At 41.4% G+C, this 20,606-nt stretch overlaps 1 protein-coding gene across 2 annotated transcripts in view; it reads right to left on the reverse strand.

Annotated features, from left to right (window-relative positions):
• The window catches only part of fgd (faciogenital dysplasia), a 61,272-nt gene that overhangs the window by 17,793 nt on the left and 22,873 nt on the right, over positions 1 to 20,606 (reverse strand). For both annotated transcript variants that reach the window (XM_008288229.1, XM_008288230.1), the window contains exons 2-4: positions 6,522 to 6,692; positions 2,877 to 3,078; positions 2,044 to 2,650 (exon numbers count right to left, since the gene is read on the reverse strand). In XM_008288229.1, coding sequence (XP_008286451.1) covers positions 2,044 to 2,650; positions 2,877 to 3,078; positions 6,522 to 6,692 — 980 coding nt within the window. The remainder of the gene's footprint in view (positions 1 to 2,043; positions 2,651 to 2,876; positions 3,079 to 6,521; positions 6,693 to 20,606) is intronic.

Below are 20,606 nucleotides of genomic sequence, written 5' to 3' on the forward strand. Positions count from 1 at the left end.
ACTTTGTAAACCTTGTCGTCCAAAATGCAAAACATTAATATGCGATGTGGAAAAGTTGTGTCTCTACATGTTAGTTCTCTGATTGACTGGTGTGAGTGGTAATCAGAGGCCTGACACCCACGAAGCCCAACACAAACCTCCAAAATATAAGAAGGTATAAACTAAGAGGGGACTGGGTTATTTCTTTTAAAGCGAGGAAGAAGAAGCAACTGTAGTTGTATTTATAACTTGTGCTTTCTTGTGGGGAAAAAACCTGTCTGACACATGTCTTGAGATGATCTTTGACTAAACTAAACCTTCTAAATGTTTATTCTTGCGGCCGGGCATTCTTGTGTATCCGCAGCAGATGAAGGTAAAGTGACGTTCTATTTCAGACACCGGTTTAGTTCAGCAGCACTAACCGATGAACCCGACATGATGAGTTATAAGCCGGTGTGGTGACACCAAAGAGCTATTTTTGTCTCTCTATTTTTCGCACTTTGACTTGTTGAAGCTGAGATGACATTAAAAAATGTTTGAGTAAACATAAAAATGATGTTGCTGATAGTGTTCATACCACTATCACAGGCTGAACATGCACTGGGGCCATGAAACATTTAACCTATTGCGACAATGTCGGTTTCACAACAGCTTTCCTCCAAATAAATATACACACACAAATGTGTTTCCATCACTTCAGAGCGCATTGCATTCGTTTTCCGGAGATTTATCCAAGCTCAAGCTCAAACCTAACCATAGCCTTAACGCTAAAATTTTATCATGGGGAGTCGTTTTTGTCCCAAGCAGTAAACACACATTCTCCTACACACACGTTTAGACGCTGTAGAGATTGCACGGCAAAACTTTCACCATGAATTATACGCTGTAAAGAAAATCAGCAGCTTTTGCTATGCTAACAACAAGGAAACTCGAAATTGTCATTGTTTGCAAAGTGGATGGCGCACAAAGTCAGCAGGACTTGTTTTCAGTCATTCTCTTGCACCGCACATCACTGAAAAAACCCACATCCTCTGTGACAGCGTTGTCATTATAGAGCCATCAACATGTCAGCTGTAGTGTTAAAGACTAACAAGCACAGACGCACACGCACATTTAGCAACACACCCTTCCTCTGTACACGACAGCGCTGGGATCAGGAAGCACTGAAGAGCAGAGATACCTTTCCCCAAAAACACTGAGGGTGTGGGCAGACAGCAGTGGTGTTTGTGTTTCCATGTGACATTTGTGCGAGGATTAGATGTGTTGTACAGCATTTGATGAAGATGTTTCTGCCAGCAACCACACTCTGCAACTCTGCCTTGGGTTTATGCTGTCTAACATTTCCCATGTTTGCCTGAGTGTTGCCTTTTTCAGCTCCTGTCATTTGACACAGTTTCATCTTTCTGTCATCATCTCCAGAATCTCTTCATCTTTGCCATCCCAGGATATTTTAAGACTTATCTTAATTCTTTTACATCAGAAACTGCAGGGCGAAGGAAATATTGACAGCTCAAATAGGCCACAAGGAAGAGTGTGTGCACTGTTTGAGGTATCGGTGTTGTTTACAATCAATAGTTAAACTGAAGGACAAGAGAAATGTGAAATTTTAGCTCAGCTGTGGGAAGACTTCTGTCTCTGGACTCTTTGATCTGGCGGTCAGCACCAGCTCCAGTTACAGCTCTCGGACAGGTATTCATCCTTTTATGTAACTGCGGAGCTGCTTTTAGATACAAGTCAGTCACTTGTGACCAGAAAACTGGGGCTATAATATTGTCTAATGTTTCATGCAGAAGTATTCTTTTGAAAATGCTCACCCAAGCTCAGATAATAATAGACACAAGCTACTTTTTCCATTACATGAAAGGCCGCCTGAGTGTCTGAGATGAAGCTCTTAAACTTGCAGGATGTGCTCTATTTAAACAGGCTGTGTAAATTCCTGGAAATTACCACACAACGAGAAAATTAAATAGTGAAGGTTGTAGCGAGGGATGGTGTGTATTCAGACTTTAAATTACAGTCATCCAGGTTTATGGTTTGCTGGGGCTAAGCATGCCAGGTACTCACTTTGTGCGCCTCTGAGTGTGCATCAGTCAGATAGCCAGTCTGTGTGTCTGTCAGAGAGTGTATCTCCCCACTGCTGCCCTCATCCAAGTCACTGTCCTCATCCTGCGTGGAGTCTCGCTTGTTGCCCAGGGTAACGCAGCAGGACACACTCTCAGTTTCAGTGACGCTGTCGTAATGGTCCTCCTCATCGATGGCGTCCTCGTTGGGGAAAACCTCTCCCTCCACGGTGCACGACGGGCTGTCGATGCCGCTGTCCCGGTTGGGAATCTTCCCATTCTGTTCGGATGAGTCCGGATTGTCCAGGAGCTTGTGGGAGGAGCCGTCCTTCCGCTCCACGTCGTTGAGGCAATCGACGCTGTGCGCGATGTCGTCCTCTGCGCAGTCGTCCAGCACAGCGTCGTCCGAGGCGTCGATGTGCAGGGAAGCCAGGCAGGAAAGTTCAGACACTTCGTCAGAGGTGCCAAGTGCAAGTTTGTCCACAGGAGAGGAGTCTCCTGCAACCTTCGCTGCCGTGTCCTGGCTGCAGGAGGACGTGATGTCAGTCGCAGTGTCCATTCTCAGACACAGGTGCAGCTGTGAGCGTGGGAGCACCCCCAGGATGGGCACCCTGAGAAAGACAAACCATCACGAGTCAGACACAAATGAAGAATTGATACTTTGGACGTAACAGTTGAAACTAAAAAGAAGAATTAAGACTTTCAGTTTTTTACGGTTTATCTTCTGATGATAAGAAACAGGTACAAGATGGGCTAAACTGGCTCACATTACAAAATGTCTTTAACAGAGCAAATGATCAAGCTAACAGACTGACTTTTAAGAAATTTCCTGCTCACCTTGAATTCTCAAACCTCTCAATGAGCAGCCCGACTTTCTGGGCTTCTCTCTGCGGCTGAGCTCCCGGACCAGGAGGGGATAAAGTAGGCTTTGGTTTGGGTGGAGGAGGGGGTGCTGGCAGAGGCCTCGAGGGCGCTGGAGGGATCCTCTTCGGTTTCTTGTCTTGCCCAAGAGCGAGCAGGTGCGCAGGTTTAGGGGGCACTACAGATGCAGAAGTCCAGACAAAGGAAGAACAGCAAAAGAGCGAGAGAAAAGCACGAGGCTGCAGTTAATAACAAAAACAATCAAGTAAATCCCAGTGAGAAAACTTCCATGGCTGAGTCCATGTGTTAATCCTGCTTGTTTTCTTGAAAAATCTCAAAACAAAACAATAAATAGTCCAAGATAGAAACATGTAGCAGCAGGACAGAATGAGAACAACTTCTGAGCGTCAGCTTTCTGCTGACTTCCTTATTTCAGAACAGGATGCTGAGGCGAGTGTGTGCGTCAGCCACCACAATTCCAGATAGACACACACACACACACATATATATATAAATATATAAATTTAAAAAGCACAACCAGAGAAATAACAGAGCTGTCTTCAAAATGCATCCTGAACTGCTGCATGCCGGCACTCTATAAGCTCACTGTATATTTGCATGTGTCTAATTTAAGGAAACGTATTTGTCTGAAACCAGGAAACGTGGTGGCATGTTACAGTTGTTAATTTGAGAACTTCCTTAGCGTGTGTGTGTGTCACTGTCTGATAAAACAACAGAGGCTGAGTAGAGTTTTGTTGAAGAGTGTTTGTCTGCTGATAACAAATTTGTTTAATACAAAGTATTTTACTGTCTCATACATCAATATACTGTAAATAAAAATATTTTTTCCTATAAATTGCAGTGTTTTACTATATTGGGAAATACACAAATACCACTGTGTCTTTATTAATAAATGAATAAATACTTTTTTGATTAATAGTTCAGATATTTTATAAGTGGCTGCAAGGTGGCGCAGTTGGTAGCACTGTTGCCTTGCAGCAAGAAGGTCGCCGGTTCGCGTCCCGGTGGGGGCACCAGAATCTTTCTGCATGGAGTTTACATGTTCTCCCCGTGCAGCGTGGGTTCTCTCCGGGTTCTCCGGGTTCCTCCCACACAGTCCAAAAACATGTTGAGGTTAATTGGTGATTCTAAATTGTCCGTAGGTGTGAATGTGAGTGTGCTTGGTTGTCTGTCTCTAAGTGTGGCCCTGTGATAGACTGGTGACCTGTCCAGGGTGTCCCCTGCCTTCGCCCTAATTCAGCTGGGATAGGCTCCAGCCCCCCCGCGACCCTAGTGAGGATTAAGCGGTGTATAGATAATGGATGGATGGATAATGATGAATCTTTTAGTCTATAAAATGTAAAAAATACAAAGTTTACATTTGAAATGTCTATAGACTACAATTAATTTTTTAAAATTGTGTTATTTTTAAAAATTATGTACAATAACAATCATTATTTATTATTGTTGTTGTTGTTGTTATTATTGACTAGTATTCAAACAAAACCAAACAAACAAAAAACCTGAAGCGTGTAATTTTCAATTATATTAAATGATGGAAGACAAGAAAATGTTCATATTGAACCAGCTCTAACTGATTGATTAGCATATACAGACTAACCTTCAGTTGATCGACTAGGTTATTTTTAAACTATTATTATGAAAGTGATCAATAGTAGAAGCAACATGTGTCTAAGTGAAATTACAGTGATGTGATCAAGTGCAAACATGGCATTAGAACTGCACTGTACATAACAAAACTATGACAAAAAATTAGCTTTTTGTGTCCAACAGAAAAAGCCCTCAAAACATGGTTGTGTCCTTACTATGAACCACTTGGATATTAGCGGGAATTCATTTTGATAAAGGTATTTTCCTACTTGACCAACAGTTTTTTGATTAGATTTTATGTCACATTTAGAAGCACTTTTACTCCACTTAGTCAACCTTAGAAAACAAGAGCCAACTGGATCTGGTATGAATGCGACATTTTTTTAAATCAAAGGGCAAAGATGAATAAATGAAAGTGGACACATAAATGTTTCCATGTTTCATTGGCATGGCAATTTTGCAATTCAAAATTTATGGCAGGGGCTAAAATGACTATGAGATTAATCATCAACCGAGTCATATCTGGTTTCAATCTCTTTCCAGCAAATCTATCAAACATTACATGGTTTCAGCTCCTCCAGTTTAATCACATGAACTAAAAGCAATTTCTCTGCAGTTTGACGCAGTTAGATTATAAATTATATTAAAAAAACCAAAAACCTAAAGTTAAATTTCTTTGATTATTTACTTTTACAAAAAAATACAACATTTTTTCAAGTGCCCACAGGTGTTACCACCTCTAGAAGAGTAATGGTGACTCTACATACTACAGAAATGTTGGTACTTACATGTTTAATTTGTTTGCATACTTGTCTCCTCTCTGCTCTGAATAAACAGTCTGTTCAGCCAAGTTCAGCCAAAAAGTCCCTAAATTCTTGTCATGTGACTGTTGCTCACAGCTGTATCAGTCATGGCTTCATGGATGCATTGTGCAGCATAACATTTTTAGTTTTTAACAGAATCTGATTATTGCCAATGTTTTATTTTTTGGGGGTATAATTTTTAAACGAGGCATAAAATAAAAAGATTTTGTTGAAATATCACAATTTCAAGCTCAGGTTTGGTTACGTTTTGACAGAATTGCATATCACACAGGAGTAGTTTGAGGATTTTGTATCGTCAGTTCTTCCTGTTTTCTGCAGTTTCCGTCTGTGATGAATGGTGTAATTTTGGCACTTTCTTTTAAAAAAACAAAACAAAACGACAACATGCCTTTCAAACCTGCTGGGACGGCTTTTTTAAATGTTTTGTATCATTGTAAATTTGGGTTTTTTAACCGCTAATCAAACAACACTACCCATACAACATCTACCAGCTAGTTACTATTTTTTTCTTTTACAGTTTTTGACATTTTACAGATAAAACAATAACAGGCAGATAACTCGATTCTAAAACTAACTGTTAGCTCAAGTAATGGCCTTCAAAGTTGATAAATCCCAACACAGTTGAGTGAATTTGGACCAACATGTCAAACTGCTCTCCCCACCTTTATCAGCAAAACACCAAATGAGAGAACATTTTGAGATGACGTTAGTGAATGTTCCTCACAACTCCTTTCTGTTTTCCATCTTTCTGTATGTATTAAAATCCTAATCATGACAAAAAAATAAATAAAAATAAATCATCGCTGTCACATTTCTCCAGCAAACTCCGAACAGTTGCGAGCCTTTTAAATATCGGGGCCAAGTCTATAGTGTGATGTCCTAGTATGTTTATCAGTAACTCCCCAAACATAACACATGTTGTTCATATTTAGCATTTTTCGAATGACGCCCAAATACAAACACTTGGGAGCGACTGGCCTCCTTTACACGAGCAGCTCCTGCAGAGGTGACCTACTGAGCAGTGTGAGTGGCAGAGTGAGGACAGACAGCTGACACACACCATGTTTCAGAGGAGCGTTTGTCAGAGTAGAATAAATGAAAGCTCAATAGCAGGGGTCCGCATCTCGCCGCACCTTTCAATTACAATGACAGCTTGAAGGGGCCACGCTGTGTCTCAGGATTTTACCTTGAGGTTTCTGTGCGGTTGGCGGTCTGGGTGAGGTGGAGGGCTGGGGCCGCGGTTTGATGACAGGCTTGTCGTGACATGGTCTGGGGGTCGGACCTTTCTTCACCAGCCGTGGAGAACACAGGTAGTCCACTGATCCACACTGGTACTGCAGAGAGGAGGCAGGGAGGTCTGCAGACGAGAGACATGAAGAAAGACAAAATCAGGTATCGATTGCCATCCCAAGATTCATCTAAACGCGCATTCGTATCCTGGCGTAATCTTGCTATTGCAATGCAGTGGTGTACAGTGACAGTCCTGTAGGTGGATGACCTTGAGCTCAGTGTGTTTCACGGTGTCGCCCACAGATGGAGAGCAGTGGGACCAGGGAGGAGAAACTCTAGTATTAATCCTGACACCAGGCCTGCGGCAGCAGAGGCTGCAGATTGGTTTCTCTCCTCACTCTCTGGCCTGAATCTGACTCAGTGCATCTGATCTTCCCTGTACACTGTAAATAGATTGTGGGTGCGAGAGAGAAAGCCCTTTAATAATGCAGACTAATGGCCTTTTAAAACACTTGATTTTGATTGATAAATTCTGGCTTTTATTTGTCTTGACTAATTTACACCTAAAATGCTCGGTTCAAAGGAGCAGATTTGCTTATAGGACACTGCTGATGATATTTTTTTTACATTTGTTAGTGTCAATAAATCCTACAAGACCCAAACTAACAGCATGTGCTAATTCTTAAAAAACAGGTCGCAAATTTATATGAAGCTTCAGTATTAACAATGTCTAAATATTTTTTTTGAATTCAAACATTACCAAAACTAGGATAGTATGTAATTCTTAAGGACTACTTTCAGCTTACAGCTGCTTGCTGCAATAGTATATTTGGGGACAACTCAAAATAAACTAGAAGTGCACTTGGCGATTGCAGTCCTCTGCCAAAGCCGGTGCCAGTGCCCTAGCTCACAATTTTAAATAAAGTGATGCAAAGCCAAGTCAAAATTTAATGCTCCATCTCTCCAACAAGTTTCATGAGATTTGGCTTGGTAGCTTTTTGCATAATCCTGCTGACAAACAGACAGACGACTCTAAAAACACACCACTGCCTCGGCTCTCACCTTGGTGAAGGAACTACATGTTTACATCAATAAAGAAACATGTATTCATTACGTGGGATGAATTTTCTATCAACACACACCCACAAGCTGGTGTTTTGTCTTTTCTGCTACAAGAATACAAGGTGATATGGTGGCAAAAAACTGGGAATATTCTTTAAGGATGTGACATTACATTTTCCTAATCCTTTATTTTCCCAATTAAACTTCCACACAGATTTTTGAAAATGTCTTATGCAGGATAAAATTTCCCTAACATTTCCCCTAATTGTTAACATAAATAACATCCTAACACAAATGTGGCAGTGACTGTACAATGAAGTTTAGTCGAGTGAAAAGAAATCCGGTGTTTGCACAACAGCTCTTTGTGAATGACTGCGTGTGTTTCCATTCCTGGCTACACTGTTTGCATTCTACAACTGCATTATTTACAGTGGATGCCACAGCAGCCTTTTTTTGACATTGCTGCTACAGATGCGTCTGTTCATTAGAACAAAGTGACGTCCCTCCACAGATTATGATAATAACTCACACAACTCTCTTCCTTCAGGCTCAGAGATTCGATCGAGTCACACCGACTCTTTTTCAACTGGATTACAGCCCAAAATTGCACCGAGCCCCCACAAGAGCCCTGGCACATCTAATTTGGTGTTCTTCAGATGTGCTGCAGGCAGTGGAAGGAGAAAATTCAGTTAGTAATGAGTCCTGCTACGCTGTCTGCCCCATGTGGCACACTGCAGGCTTCCCCACCATCTCTGCAGTGCGGTGGAACGAGAGCAGGGTAGGGAGGAAACTAATCAAACAGCTCTCTAGAATACACACATGAAAGAAAAAGTTTGTCACATAGCATCACAATTCAGTCCCTACAGCAGGTAGGTTTTATATTCATTCTGACTACTCTTGCATACAGTTCTCTAGCCGAAGAAAAAGTGGGAAGCCTGTCGCCATGGTTTGTGCTGATGCCATCTGTAAATCAGATATGACTCGTGGTTGAGTCACAGGAAAAGCTTGACCTATGATCAAGAGAAGAGACATGTCCTTCAGCCGAATGACTGCCTAGAGAGCAACTCTGTGACCCAAGACTGGCTGTGGTCTCTCCTGGGAAAAACAAACAGCAGTGGAAGACGGAGCCATAGGGGCTGGTGCCTATGGAAACTTGACGTAGCCATGGTTACCTGAGAGCAAAACCTGGCCCTCATATCAAACTGCTTAACGCCAAACAGGACTTGACGACACAGCAGAGAGGGAGAGAAAGGAGCTGACACTCAAAGTTTTTCTTGTTCAAAACCTCACAAGCCAAGGACAAAAAGACACAACTCGTCCAAGATGTAAAATAAAAGACACATTAAAGAAAACACAATTAGTCAACTATTAAGATCGAAAAGGAGCTTGTTAGAGGACATTACCTTGCCTCCTGTCTTTCAGTTTCACATGTCCAAAGTCCAAAGAACAAGTGAATAGAAGAATAACTCCCACACAAGCCAGTCAATATCAAAATAAACCCTGCCCTCCCAGTTTTCCAGAGTGCGCAACTGAGACTAGTCTTTGTGGCAAACAAACCCACACACACACCCTAAAATGTCCTTCAAAGCTCAGTCCTGCATTACGCCCAAGCACACGCATTCAACTATCCTTTCCCAGTTGTGTTCAAAGCTGCACCTGTCTGTTCACCTGCCAAACCTGATCCAGGTACCTCCTTCCGTGGCCAAAGTGACGTGACGGTGTGTGACTGTGGAGGCCAGCAGTACCAGCATACATCTTACAGACGCCCAACAATCAGCGAACTTTGCCCGTAACACGTGACTCATAAGACCCTGTGATAAGTGAGAGAGGGCAGACTTTGTCATCTTGAGGCAGTCAACTAATTGAATTGGACTTGAGAGATGATATTAATTTTGTGACTGTGTAATTTTAAGAGGGCTTTTGCAAAAACACAAAGGAGACCAATGATCTGAGCTCATTAATTTCCTCTTCTCAGTTCTAGTTATGAAGGAACAGATAAATAGGACAGTTAGAGATTATAAAACCTTATCATTACTGAACTCTGGAGGCTGTATAGTAACACGACAACCTGTTCCTGCAGAGACAGTTTTAGCCACTGTTAGTCACTATGCAACACTTTAATTAGTGACAAATTATCTTACCTGTTCATTCATGACTGTGAGTCAGCTCAGTCTCTAGAACAGAGAGAACAGCACCCAGAGAGCACGGCAAATATTTCTAGTTGTAACCTGAAGGGCTGCATTACAGTGTATCTTTAAACATAAAGAAGGGCTGCTGTGTGGCTGACTGACAGAAACATTCAGATACCTTCAGGTATTTGAAAGAGAATTGTCGGAAACCTGCGAGTGAAAAGCATGCGGTCGCACCATGTGTCTGGTTCTGTGATGCTGTCATCAGTGAGGAACGCATCTCTTATGTCACTGCATACCAACAATGTGCACAAGTGTGTGTTTGTTTACTTTGTGCTATTTGAGCTCATCTAGTATGAAACAGAGTTAATCAAATAATAAAGTGACATTATTTGCTGATCAAAAAAATAAGTAAAGAATATTAGGAATCAGCACAACTTTCTGTGCTTGTCAGTTTTGTGATTGACAATGCAATAGACACATTTATTAACAATATTAACAATCAGTGCTAAAGCACCACTGATACTGGACTTCAGGACCGATGCCGATACCAATTTCTGGGGCTAAAATTACGATATCAATACATTGTCCAATATTCTTAGAGTGTTTCTAAACAATGGAGTCTGAACTGAGCTGAGCATGGCATAATTTCTAACTGAAACAAAGAATTTTGCAAAGAAAAGACAATACACAAGACAAAAACACAATCCCATTAAAAAGTCTAGGGCCGAGCTGAATTATTCAACACTTCGGATGACTGATATATTAGTTGGGGTCTATTCAATACACAGTCTCACTTGCGGGTGTTTGTACAGTTCTTCATAAAGTGTAGTATAATTTTCAAAACAAAAAATAATAATATTACAATTAAAACAATCATGAGTGTTTATTCCTTGGTGAAAAGATGGACTAAAATGAAAAAAAAACAAACATTCACATATAGAAGTTATAGTTCTGAATAATCACAGTCTTTGGTTGACCCAAATTCTTGGAAGCTTTGACTGTTACCATCAGTATTCAGAATTCAGTTGTTATCAGTATTCAAATGTTTTTTCATGATTCTTTTTATAAAATAATAAGAATATATATAAAATAATATAAAATAATAATAATACACTAAAATACTACTTCTAATAATGATAAAAAATATAAAATAATAATACATTAAAATACTACTACTACTACTACTACTACTACTACTACAACTACTACTACTACTACTAATAATAATAATAATAATGACAATAACAAAAACTGCAAATAATCCACGCAATAAGAAACAATATTCAAACATTATGTCAGTCTTTGGTATTCATTATTCTCAGACAGGGACATTAATCTTGTTTCACAGCTCTAATCTAACATTACCAGCACTAACACTGTGACAATGACCACATGACAAGTTTACAAGTTACAACTATGTTAGGAAGATGTTGAAAAAGTCAAGCGCCTGCAGATCGTCTACTCTGTGGAATAACTTCAAAATTTGCCTAAAAAAGTTGAGTGCAAGACATCACAAATCTATTAGTTCGACAGATGACCTGAAAACTGTAGGTAACCGCATACACATCTTGCAACTGCAACCTGCATGCTAACAAAATGTAACTTTGGCTTATCAACTGTGGTTTATTGTCATGTTATTGTAGGTGCATCCATCATCTTTCTAGGTCGCCCCCTCCATCCCCTTTCCTGGTGACATATTTGAAGCTTTGAAGCCCCAAAATGGTATTCAGGGCAGCTCTACACAAGCCTAACCCATAGTTTGTGTAACTCTGAGCTGCTGTTATTTATAGAGGCTACAAAGCAGTGAATGCTTCATTTTTGGAACAAACCCCTTCATATACCCCCTTTTTTTCAAACACCCAAGACACCCAACACTCAAAAATGCACACACACGGAAAATGCACAAACGTAGCTGTCTGTCAGTCACCGTCAGCCCTGAGGCTACCCCCTCAGAGTCATTTATTACCCATCATCCCTTGAGTACAGTCCTCTCGCATGAGCGCTGTCTGGGAGATAGATCACAGATTCAGCAGAGTCTCCCCACTCAGGCAGCCAGTCAATCAGGTCTCCTGCCCGCAAACTAACCCCTGGTGAGGATGAGCTGACAACTCCGCTCCGTTAACTTCAACCTCCTCCCTGATCCCCCACCAAGATGCATCTGAGTCCCAATGACATTCTTTCTGTGTGTGGTATCTCATTATCCCCAAGTCACCATCACATTTGCCAGCTTCATTACACCTGCTCTGCTCCTTCCCTTCAAGCCGTGTCCATGTTTTCTCTCTCTGTTGTCCCGGATCATATTGATCTGATTTCTGCAGTGTGTTACCCTGAAAGACTGAGTCAAAGAGTCTTTCATCCAGTGGCTCCTATATTTATAATGGTCATTGAGCCACTTAACTTCTTGGGCATGCCTGGCTGTTTTTCTACAAGAAAACAAAGGAAAGTAAAAAAGATGACATACAGGTTGACCGTCAGCATTATTTTTAGCACCATTTCCTCCTCCTATCCTCTCACCTCGCCTCGTCTCTTTCCTCCGTGTGCAGCATGCGACAGTATTGCATGCTCTGACCTTGATCTACTTTTCAGTTACCACCCCAACGATTAGTGAGACACAGATCCAAAGACAAGCACAAATACTTGATATTGTTAAAGTAAGCACATAGGGACGATGGAACAAAAAAGTGACATGCCAGGTTCCTAATCACAAAAAAGGCCAAATAAATCTCATTTTATGCCATACAAAGATGTAAGCTCTGACATTCACAACACCAGCTAAGCACCTATGAACAAGTTTTGCATACAATTAATTAAGCAAAAAATATGACTGGAAAAGCTGAGAAGCGGACTGTTGAAGATGCATCAGTATTAGAATCCACCGTAAGATGCACGCTCAGCAAGCAACAAATCCACCAACAAAAACCTTTTGGTGTTTAATTCTTCTAGACATAGGAGATGTTTGGGTGGAGCATGACCGTAAGAGGATCAATCGCACACGCTGAGAAATGAATAAAAAATAAGCTGAGAGAGGAAATATTGGTGTCAGTATAACAACAGCTGTTCCAGGATCTTCAGTGGGACAGAGCCTCAGTCCCTGACAATCAGCAGATTTCCCTCATGCAGTAACGAAGCTCCATCTCCCAGCTCACCACAGGGTTTACTGACACACACACACACACACAAACACAGAGGGATCAACAGCTATCCAATCACATACAGTAGCATCTGGCAGCCGATTACAAATCTATATTCATCTATTTCTTATCGAGCTCTCTTATCGGAAACCAGTCACGTTCTCTTTGTCAGCCCGTCCATTAGTGCGGAGCCTTCTGGTGGAAAAATGTATTGTGCCGTTTAAAAATTAGCGGTGCCTGAAGTTTCACTGGTATCACGGATTCCCAGGCGCTCGGGGCAAAGGAGGGGGATGCGAGTCATCTTGTTAGGTCTGTCCTCTCCCCCTAATTCAGGTCAGTGGGCACAGCGGACACAATGATGTCTCCCACACTAAGTGGGAAGATTTCAGCAGCTCCCACAGATTAGGACCATGCGATTTTCAGAGGGGATAAGAGAGGCAGATAGGTCGGAAAGAGGATGAGGAGGCAGCAGATGGCTGGAAAGTGTTGAAGAAAGTCATAGCCTGTAGCACACAACAAATAGAGAACGTAAATGATTGATTAAGATTAAGCTGAGTTAAGTGGTTTTCATAGAAAGTTCGAAGCACGGCAGAGGCAGCACACAGCAGTAATGAGCTGCGTTTGCCAGCTTCAGCATGCATAAACAGTAGCAGTGAAAGCTGTGAATGTAACGAGGAAAAATAGGCCCATCTGCTTCCATTTCCTCTAATGACACACTGTCATCTGTCAACAAGTGGAGAAAGGTAAACATAAACAAAGACTAATGAGTTCAACGTCTCATCCTGAAAACCCGCCGATGGGTTTGAAGAATCATAGGATTTTCAACTTTCCAATGGTCTTTAAACTTATCACATGCGACTTTAGGTTGTGTTGGCAAACTTCAAATCAAGTCTAAGCTTACAAATTCACCAATATTACACCCGTCACTATAACCACATTCTGTAAAAAACAAAAAAATTCTGCACTCTCCAACGCAACCACAAAGTCATGAATGAGTCAGCTGTGACCAACAGTGAAGTGACAAAAAAATCAATGACTTCAGCTGAACTGCATGATGTGGCAACACAGAGCAGATAGAAGACATGATTGGAAACAAACTAAAAATGTAGTTGAATATCTATAGTATGTAGAGCTGTGATTTCTTTACAGTGTTGGCAACACCTGTGTTCTGTTGGAAAAATGTTGTACCTGTTTATTCTAGTTTTTAAAAATGTTTCCAAAATAAATAATCAAAGCTTTATAGCGCTGTAAACATGTCATACTGCACAAAAGACATTTTTGGGTTCTCTCTACTTATGCTAGGAATTTATATTGCAGTGAAAAATGAGCCCACAGTGAGTAAAAATGGAGCAAACAAACATGTCCATAATTGCCTGGAGTTCAGAGGGTTCGTATCAGAATGCCATCATGCATGTCGAGTGACAAACTAAACCACTCCAGAAGAAACTGTGCTTCAGTTTTTTGCCCTCTGAAACCAAAGAAGATGCTATTTTCATGCCAACTGTGCTGATTTATATTGCCGATACAGCCGGTAGGTTCTGGCAAACTGCAACAAACCACCATTTCTGTGAGGAGGAGGAGGACAACTCTGATACATGTCTTGTCAAATGAATAAATCAGAAAGCTTCCTGGTGTCTACAGATGCAAGCAGGCGGAAAAATAAAAACACCACCCAGCACACGGTAAGCCAGCGAGCTTAATACCGCGTGTAGACATGTGTATGGGTCAGACAGCATTAAACACTGTTGTGTCCTTGTTGGCTGGTTGGAGGAAAAGCTGAGGGTAAGATATGACACATTCGCTGACCTCTTTGCTACAGCGTGACTCAAGGCCATTGCAATCAGCAGTCAGCTACACAGATACAATATAAGTCACAGGAGAGAGCGTTTACGGTAAGTAGCACAATGATGTGAGGACGTGGCACGGCGATGATTAAAATGTCGTACTTTTCATCAAACATGTGATTCGATAGCGTGGCTGCACTCTGGCCTTTTTAATTCACAGCTTCGTCCCACTACCACGACCACAACAACTGGACTTTTATGAGGCATGGCGCCATTGATATACAGTGTATGCATGGAGCAGGAAAATAAGTCTCTGTTTGACTGGATGCAGCTCAGTACTGTAGCTCAGAGCATTACTGTAAATGAAACAACCACAGATTGGCAATTAGGGCAACACACACACACACACACACACACACACGCAGGAGAACAAGGGGGTGTACAAACCTGCCTGTGGAGATGACAGCCTGACTGTCCTAGAAACTACTGAAGCCTCTCTGAAACCTACTGTAGCGGCTCTCAATGGCGGCTTTCACAAAAACGCAACTGGACTCTCTGGTCAGGGCAAAGCTGCACAGGGGAGCCCATCTTTTCCTCTGAGTGCATTCTTACTAAACACTAACACATCCTTACTAGCAGAGGGAATTTATAACTGCTGGTGCTGGAAAAAAATACTCCAGCTCTTTCCATTCCCACAGGGGGTGGGGGGAGGTCTTAACAAACACAGGTCTGCTCCATGAGTCACCAGCACCCAAAGCCTGAAATAGCATTTTCAAAACAAATTTCAATCACTCCCTGGTCTAAGAAGGCAACATTGTAATGAGTATAATGCAGTTTAATCTTCTGGATCAAGGCCTGATCACTCTTCCTACTGACTAAGGGCCTTTGAAGTGTGAATACATTGATTGTTTTACTAGACATTGACTGGTGGGATTAACCAATCACTGAGGTGGACAGGACCGGTCACAATCTACCACAATGGCTAACTGGGTGATTGATTGAATGTTGACTAAATCCACCACATGCATGCACACTAACATATGTGCATGCACACACGTGTAAATATGCACATGCATGCATTGCTCTGTTGCAAAGCCTGGTCACTTAACTTTATAGAAACATCTGCGCTACCGACCACAAAATTACTTTGACACTCAGCTCATGTCAACATTGTTACCATTACACTCTGATCTGCGAACGTTTTACAGCAGGCCGCAAAGTGCTCCGCTGCGGCCACAGAAAAACATTCAGCAGCTACCGAAAAACACAGCCGACCAAATCGCTCATTTTCCCAAATAAAATGCAACCCACACAGAGAGAACATTTCACAGGCGACCAAAACACACCTCGCACAGCCACAGAATTACACCTCTGGAAAAGCCAGAGTTCCTCAACAGAACAACAGAAGGAAGTGGCGCATGCAGAGCTCGTCCACCGAATCCAGCTTTTCCAACACATTTGCTCGTGTTTGTTAGAGAAAAGGCGTTTTCCACTACGAGAGCAAAATGGGAAAATTAGAGGGAGCGGAGGTTCACTGTAAATATGTTTATTTTTGTGTGGGTGCACTTCCTTATAGGTTAAATGTTTATTATTAGACATACTGTTGAGTTATTGTGATTAAACAATCATTGCTTCTGATAAATTACAGCGACAGCAATTAGTTGATTCATTTATTTCAATAGCTGAATAATAGGTTAAGTCATTTTTATTAAGCAAAAATAAATAAATATATAAAAATAAAAAACGTCCAACATTTGCTGGTTTCAGCCTCTTATACTGGAGAATTCTATATTTATCTCTGTAATACACAATAAACCGAATCTTCTTAAACTACTGGTCAGACATAAAATATCAAAAAGGCATCTGACAACATCAAATGAAGTTGTGGGAATCAAGAGGCAATTTTTAATTTTTGTACAATTAGAAAATTATTCAGTGCTAAAAAAAAATAACTGCCAGTGCCAGCCCTGATCTAAATAACTGAGAAAACGGTTGAAAAAACGAAACAAAAACATTTTTTGTGACAGCAACAGACCATAACCAAAAAGCCCTAACTTCAGTTACAAAAACAAGAAAAACCAGCAGGACTTGAATGAGTACATTTCTGACAAATCTACTGCAAATATCCTCCTTCATGATGATATTTTGTTGTCAGAAAATGGGGAAGATTGAAAATCAGTGTGACGCATGTTTGTACATTTGTTAAAATCATATATATGCTTTTAAATATTCTACATTTTTGGGGGGAAAAATAGGTAAATAGTAATTTTAAGTTTTGTGGTTACAACATTGAGGTCAAATATAAATATGTGTACTGCCTTCTTTCTAAGTTAACTTATTAGATTTACTTTTTCATTTTCATTTTTCACTGTTCCTCTCAGATCCATTCACATCTTCAAAATGTACCCAAAGCGTACATCTATGATGTGTCTGTGATTTTGTCCCCTGACACAGCCTCCATCCTCAAATCTCGATGGTGGTGTTAGGTGAGGTGGACGGCTGCCCATCGCACCACCCTGCATCTGTTCCAGGCAGGATGGATGTCAGCATGTGCAGAGGAGTGTCTGGGAAGCTGCTGACAGTCAAAGAGTCCCAGAGCGCTGCAGCACTGCCCAGCACAGGTCAATGTGTTGCCCATTCCAGTCCAGTTCAGTCCAGTCTGGTCGGTCTTATCCAGAAAGGGCGTGTGGATGTAAAGGGTGGGTTGATGAAACAGAAAGGTTGAGGAACCGGGTGTAAGGCTAAATCTCCTCCCTTGTTGCTGCTGATACACACTGGACTCTCACCAACATACACACACAGACAGAAAGGTCACTGCACACTCAACGCCGACACGTCTTCTTTTGACATCAGAATCATTTTCAAAATGCCACTTGGCTCCTGAAAGGCAGCGTCAGCAGTGGGATCTCTGCAGCAAGAAGCATCTGAGGCGAGCAGCTCCTGTCAGTCTGTCTAAACTTTGAGCAAAGTGCCTGACACCAGCTCACTGGCACTTCTTAGGATGAGTCATCCAACTTTGGAAACTGAGAATACCTTAAAATGCCAATGAGGGAAGAGGTAGAAAGAGCTTTGGATGGAAACTTAAATAGCTGAAACCTTTTCAAGCTGAGGTTTGTGGAGGGGAGAATTAACTAAGACATGAGAGCAAGAAGCCAAGACATACCAAGAATGGTGAGCAAAGACTCACACACAAATTACTGTACAAGGGGAGGCCTGTTATAGAAGCCAGGTGTACACTAGACAGACTAATAAAGGCTCCTGTTTCCTCTCTAATGGCTCCAGTATTTCCCCTTACAGCAGTGCACTGCAGCGCTCAGGGCCTTGCTCGTGTACCCACACAGGAGACAGAGGGGCTGCCAGGACCAGCTTCTTACACACTTAGTCAAACATAGGAGGCTGGGCTCATTGCTCAGACTTGAAACAGAGATGCTGACCTACTGCTGCATGCAGAGCTACAGGACCGATAGTAAAGAAATTAATGTTTCATCATGATTGTCCTATAATCCAGCTTGTCTGAATCACTGGTTGTAGATTTGTGAGTATAAGCCTGTCTTCAGCTGTGCATTTCACACAGCTCTCTCCTCCCTTTTTACTGTACATGCTGCTGTTTTCAAAATTCCCTTCGCTGTTGGAAATGAAAAACAGCAAACACCGTATAGCAACCTACCACACTGAAAATGTGCATTTTTGCAGAGTTCCACTAGAACAACTCCCCTGTCACTACTTTCAGAGGACACCGTTGCTGCATCCTGGGCTTACCTCAGCCCAATACTACTGCGACTGGTTTAAATAAATACAAACAAGCCAGAGTGTTTTTCCCCCTCTCTACCAGAATGATGATGAGGTGCAGCCACATCATCCTGTGCCGCACAATGGTCTGGCTATGCAAGCTGACACTCTGAGTCCATATTGATTTTCAGATAACAGATTTTCTCCTTTGGGAATAAAATCTGCAATCATTACAATCCGTTACGGACTTGCCATGCAAGTCATTCGCACACAAGACATCAAAGGATCTTTTTGTGACTTTTACATAAAACATATAGAGATCTAATTAAAGCTGCAACTAATGATTTCATCAAGATGAATATACTTATTTTTAATTATTCCATGAATTGCTTGGTCTATAAAATGTACAACAAACAGACCAAACCAAATATGAAACCTTTCACCCTCTGAACCCCAAGCAGTTTCTTTCTTTCTTTCTTTCTTTCTTTCAACTACTGTCACATTTTCGCTCACTGTGGGCTTATTATTAACTATAATATAAAGTCCTGTACCTCTTGAGAAATACTACAAGCATGGCAAGAAGTAAAGAGAACTTTAAAATGTCTTTGTGCAGTATGCTATAGTTATAATATCATTAAAAAGTTGATTTCCTTGATTACTTTCTTTTTTGACAAAAATGGAAAAACCTGGAATTAACATGTGCAACATTTTTCCTGCCTACATTTGGCGAAACTACATATTGTAGATACTTTACTACTTACACATTTAATTTGTTTCCAGACTTGTCTCCCAACTGCTCTGTGTAAACACAGCCTGCAGTTCAGCCCAGTTCAGACAAAAAGTCTGAATTTTCGTCATATGACTGTTGGCTGGAGCTGAGTCACTAATAGCCACATGGTTGCTCTGAACGGCACAGAATGTTTTCTTTCTTACAGAATCTGGTTCGAGTAAATGGTTGATTTTTGGTGACATTTTGAATGAGACACAGTTTTAGGTTTAGATGTGGTTAATTTCCCTGACTGGTTGTCACATGAGGACTAAACACTTTTCTGCCACTTTCAACAGAAGCAAACCCAACTTAATCTTTCCCTGTTCCACCTTCATTATCACAAACGTATGTGAGGCCTGAGTTACTTTTAGCTATACATTTTCAACAACCAATTTCTGTTCTTCAAATTTCTGTGTTAACAGTTTGCTGTTGACAAATGACGAACAAACTCCAGCTTCACACCAGCTTGCAATGAAATGAGCAGTGTACGGGGATCATTTACACATGCAGCCTCTACCCTGACCATGTCACCGTTGGCTAAATCATAACCCTTGTGGAGACTGTACAGAAAAGAGCAGCAGAGACCCATGATTGCCTGCAGCAGGAATCTCTGCCCACCTGTCATCTGTCACCTCTGTTACTCGCATAAGCCCGTCGCTGTAGGGCGGCACAATGAGAGGGCTGCTGCTGCTTACTGTCTAATGGTCAGCATCAAGTATTCACCAGAGATTTCTAAAAAAAAAAAAAAAAAAACACTGGACAAGAGCTCTTCCTCTACACCCCTGGGTGTATGTCACACAATATTTTACACATTTTCTAGAGTGCTGCTAAAGCCCTGTTGGCTTAATCACACCAATTATTACAGGACGGAACATACAATGCTACAAGATCATTTTCTTCCTTTCTTTCCCATTTCCACCCTTCGCCGTTTCTACATTTTTTTTCTTCCGGAGAAACATGAGTCTGGCTATGTCAAGTAGAAAACTGAGCGATCACAAAGAACAGCTTACTGTCCTGAAATTTACCATTTATGGTAGCTCTCCAGTTACTGCAAACAGCTCCATGTGTGCACAGGTACTGACTTTCTACTTTACGAGGAGACATTAAAGTTGTGTCCCTCCTCCCCCCCATGATTTTAATACGGTAGGAAAGGATTCACCAGTTAAAAATCCCTCAAGGAAAAAATATGTTTAAAAAAAAACTGTCTGGTAACTCACATGCACACAAACAAGTCCGTGAGCATGGACATAAACACTTGTGCACGTGTACTGTACATGCACTCACACTGTGCCCTGCAGCGGAGAATCATTAAATATCTTGTTACTGGCCTCTGGAAGCCATCCCTCATCCTTTCCACAGCAGTAGGACACAACTACAAAGACAGCTTCAGCATTAACACTGAGAGCTTCTGAGCTTTTGAAGTGAGCAGTGATT

Source organism: Stegastes partitus, unplaced genomic scaffold (genome assembly GCF_000690725.1).
Source record: "Stegastes partitus isolate 25-593 unplaced genomic scaffold, Stegastes_partitus-1.0.2 Scaffold548, whole genome shotgun sequence".
Classification (NCBI taxonomy): Eukaryota; Metazoa; Chordata; class Actinopteri; family Pomacentridae; genus Stegastes; species Stegastes partitus.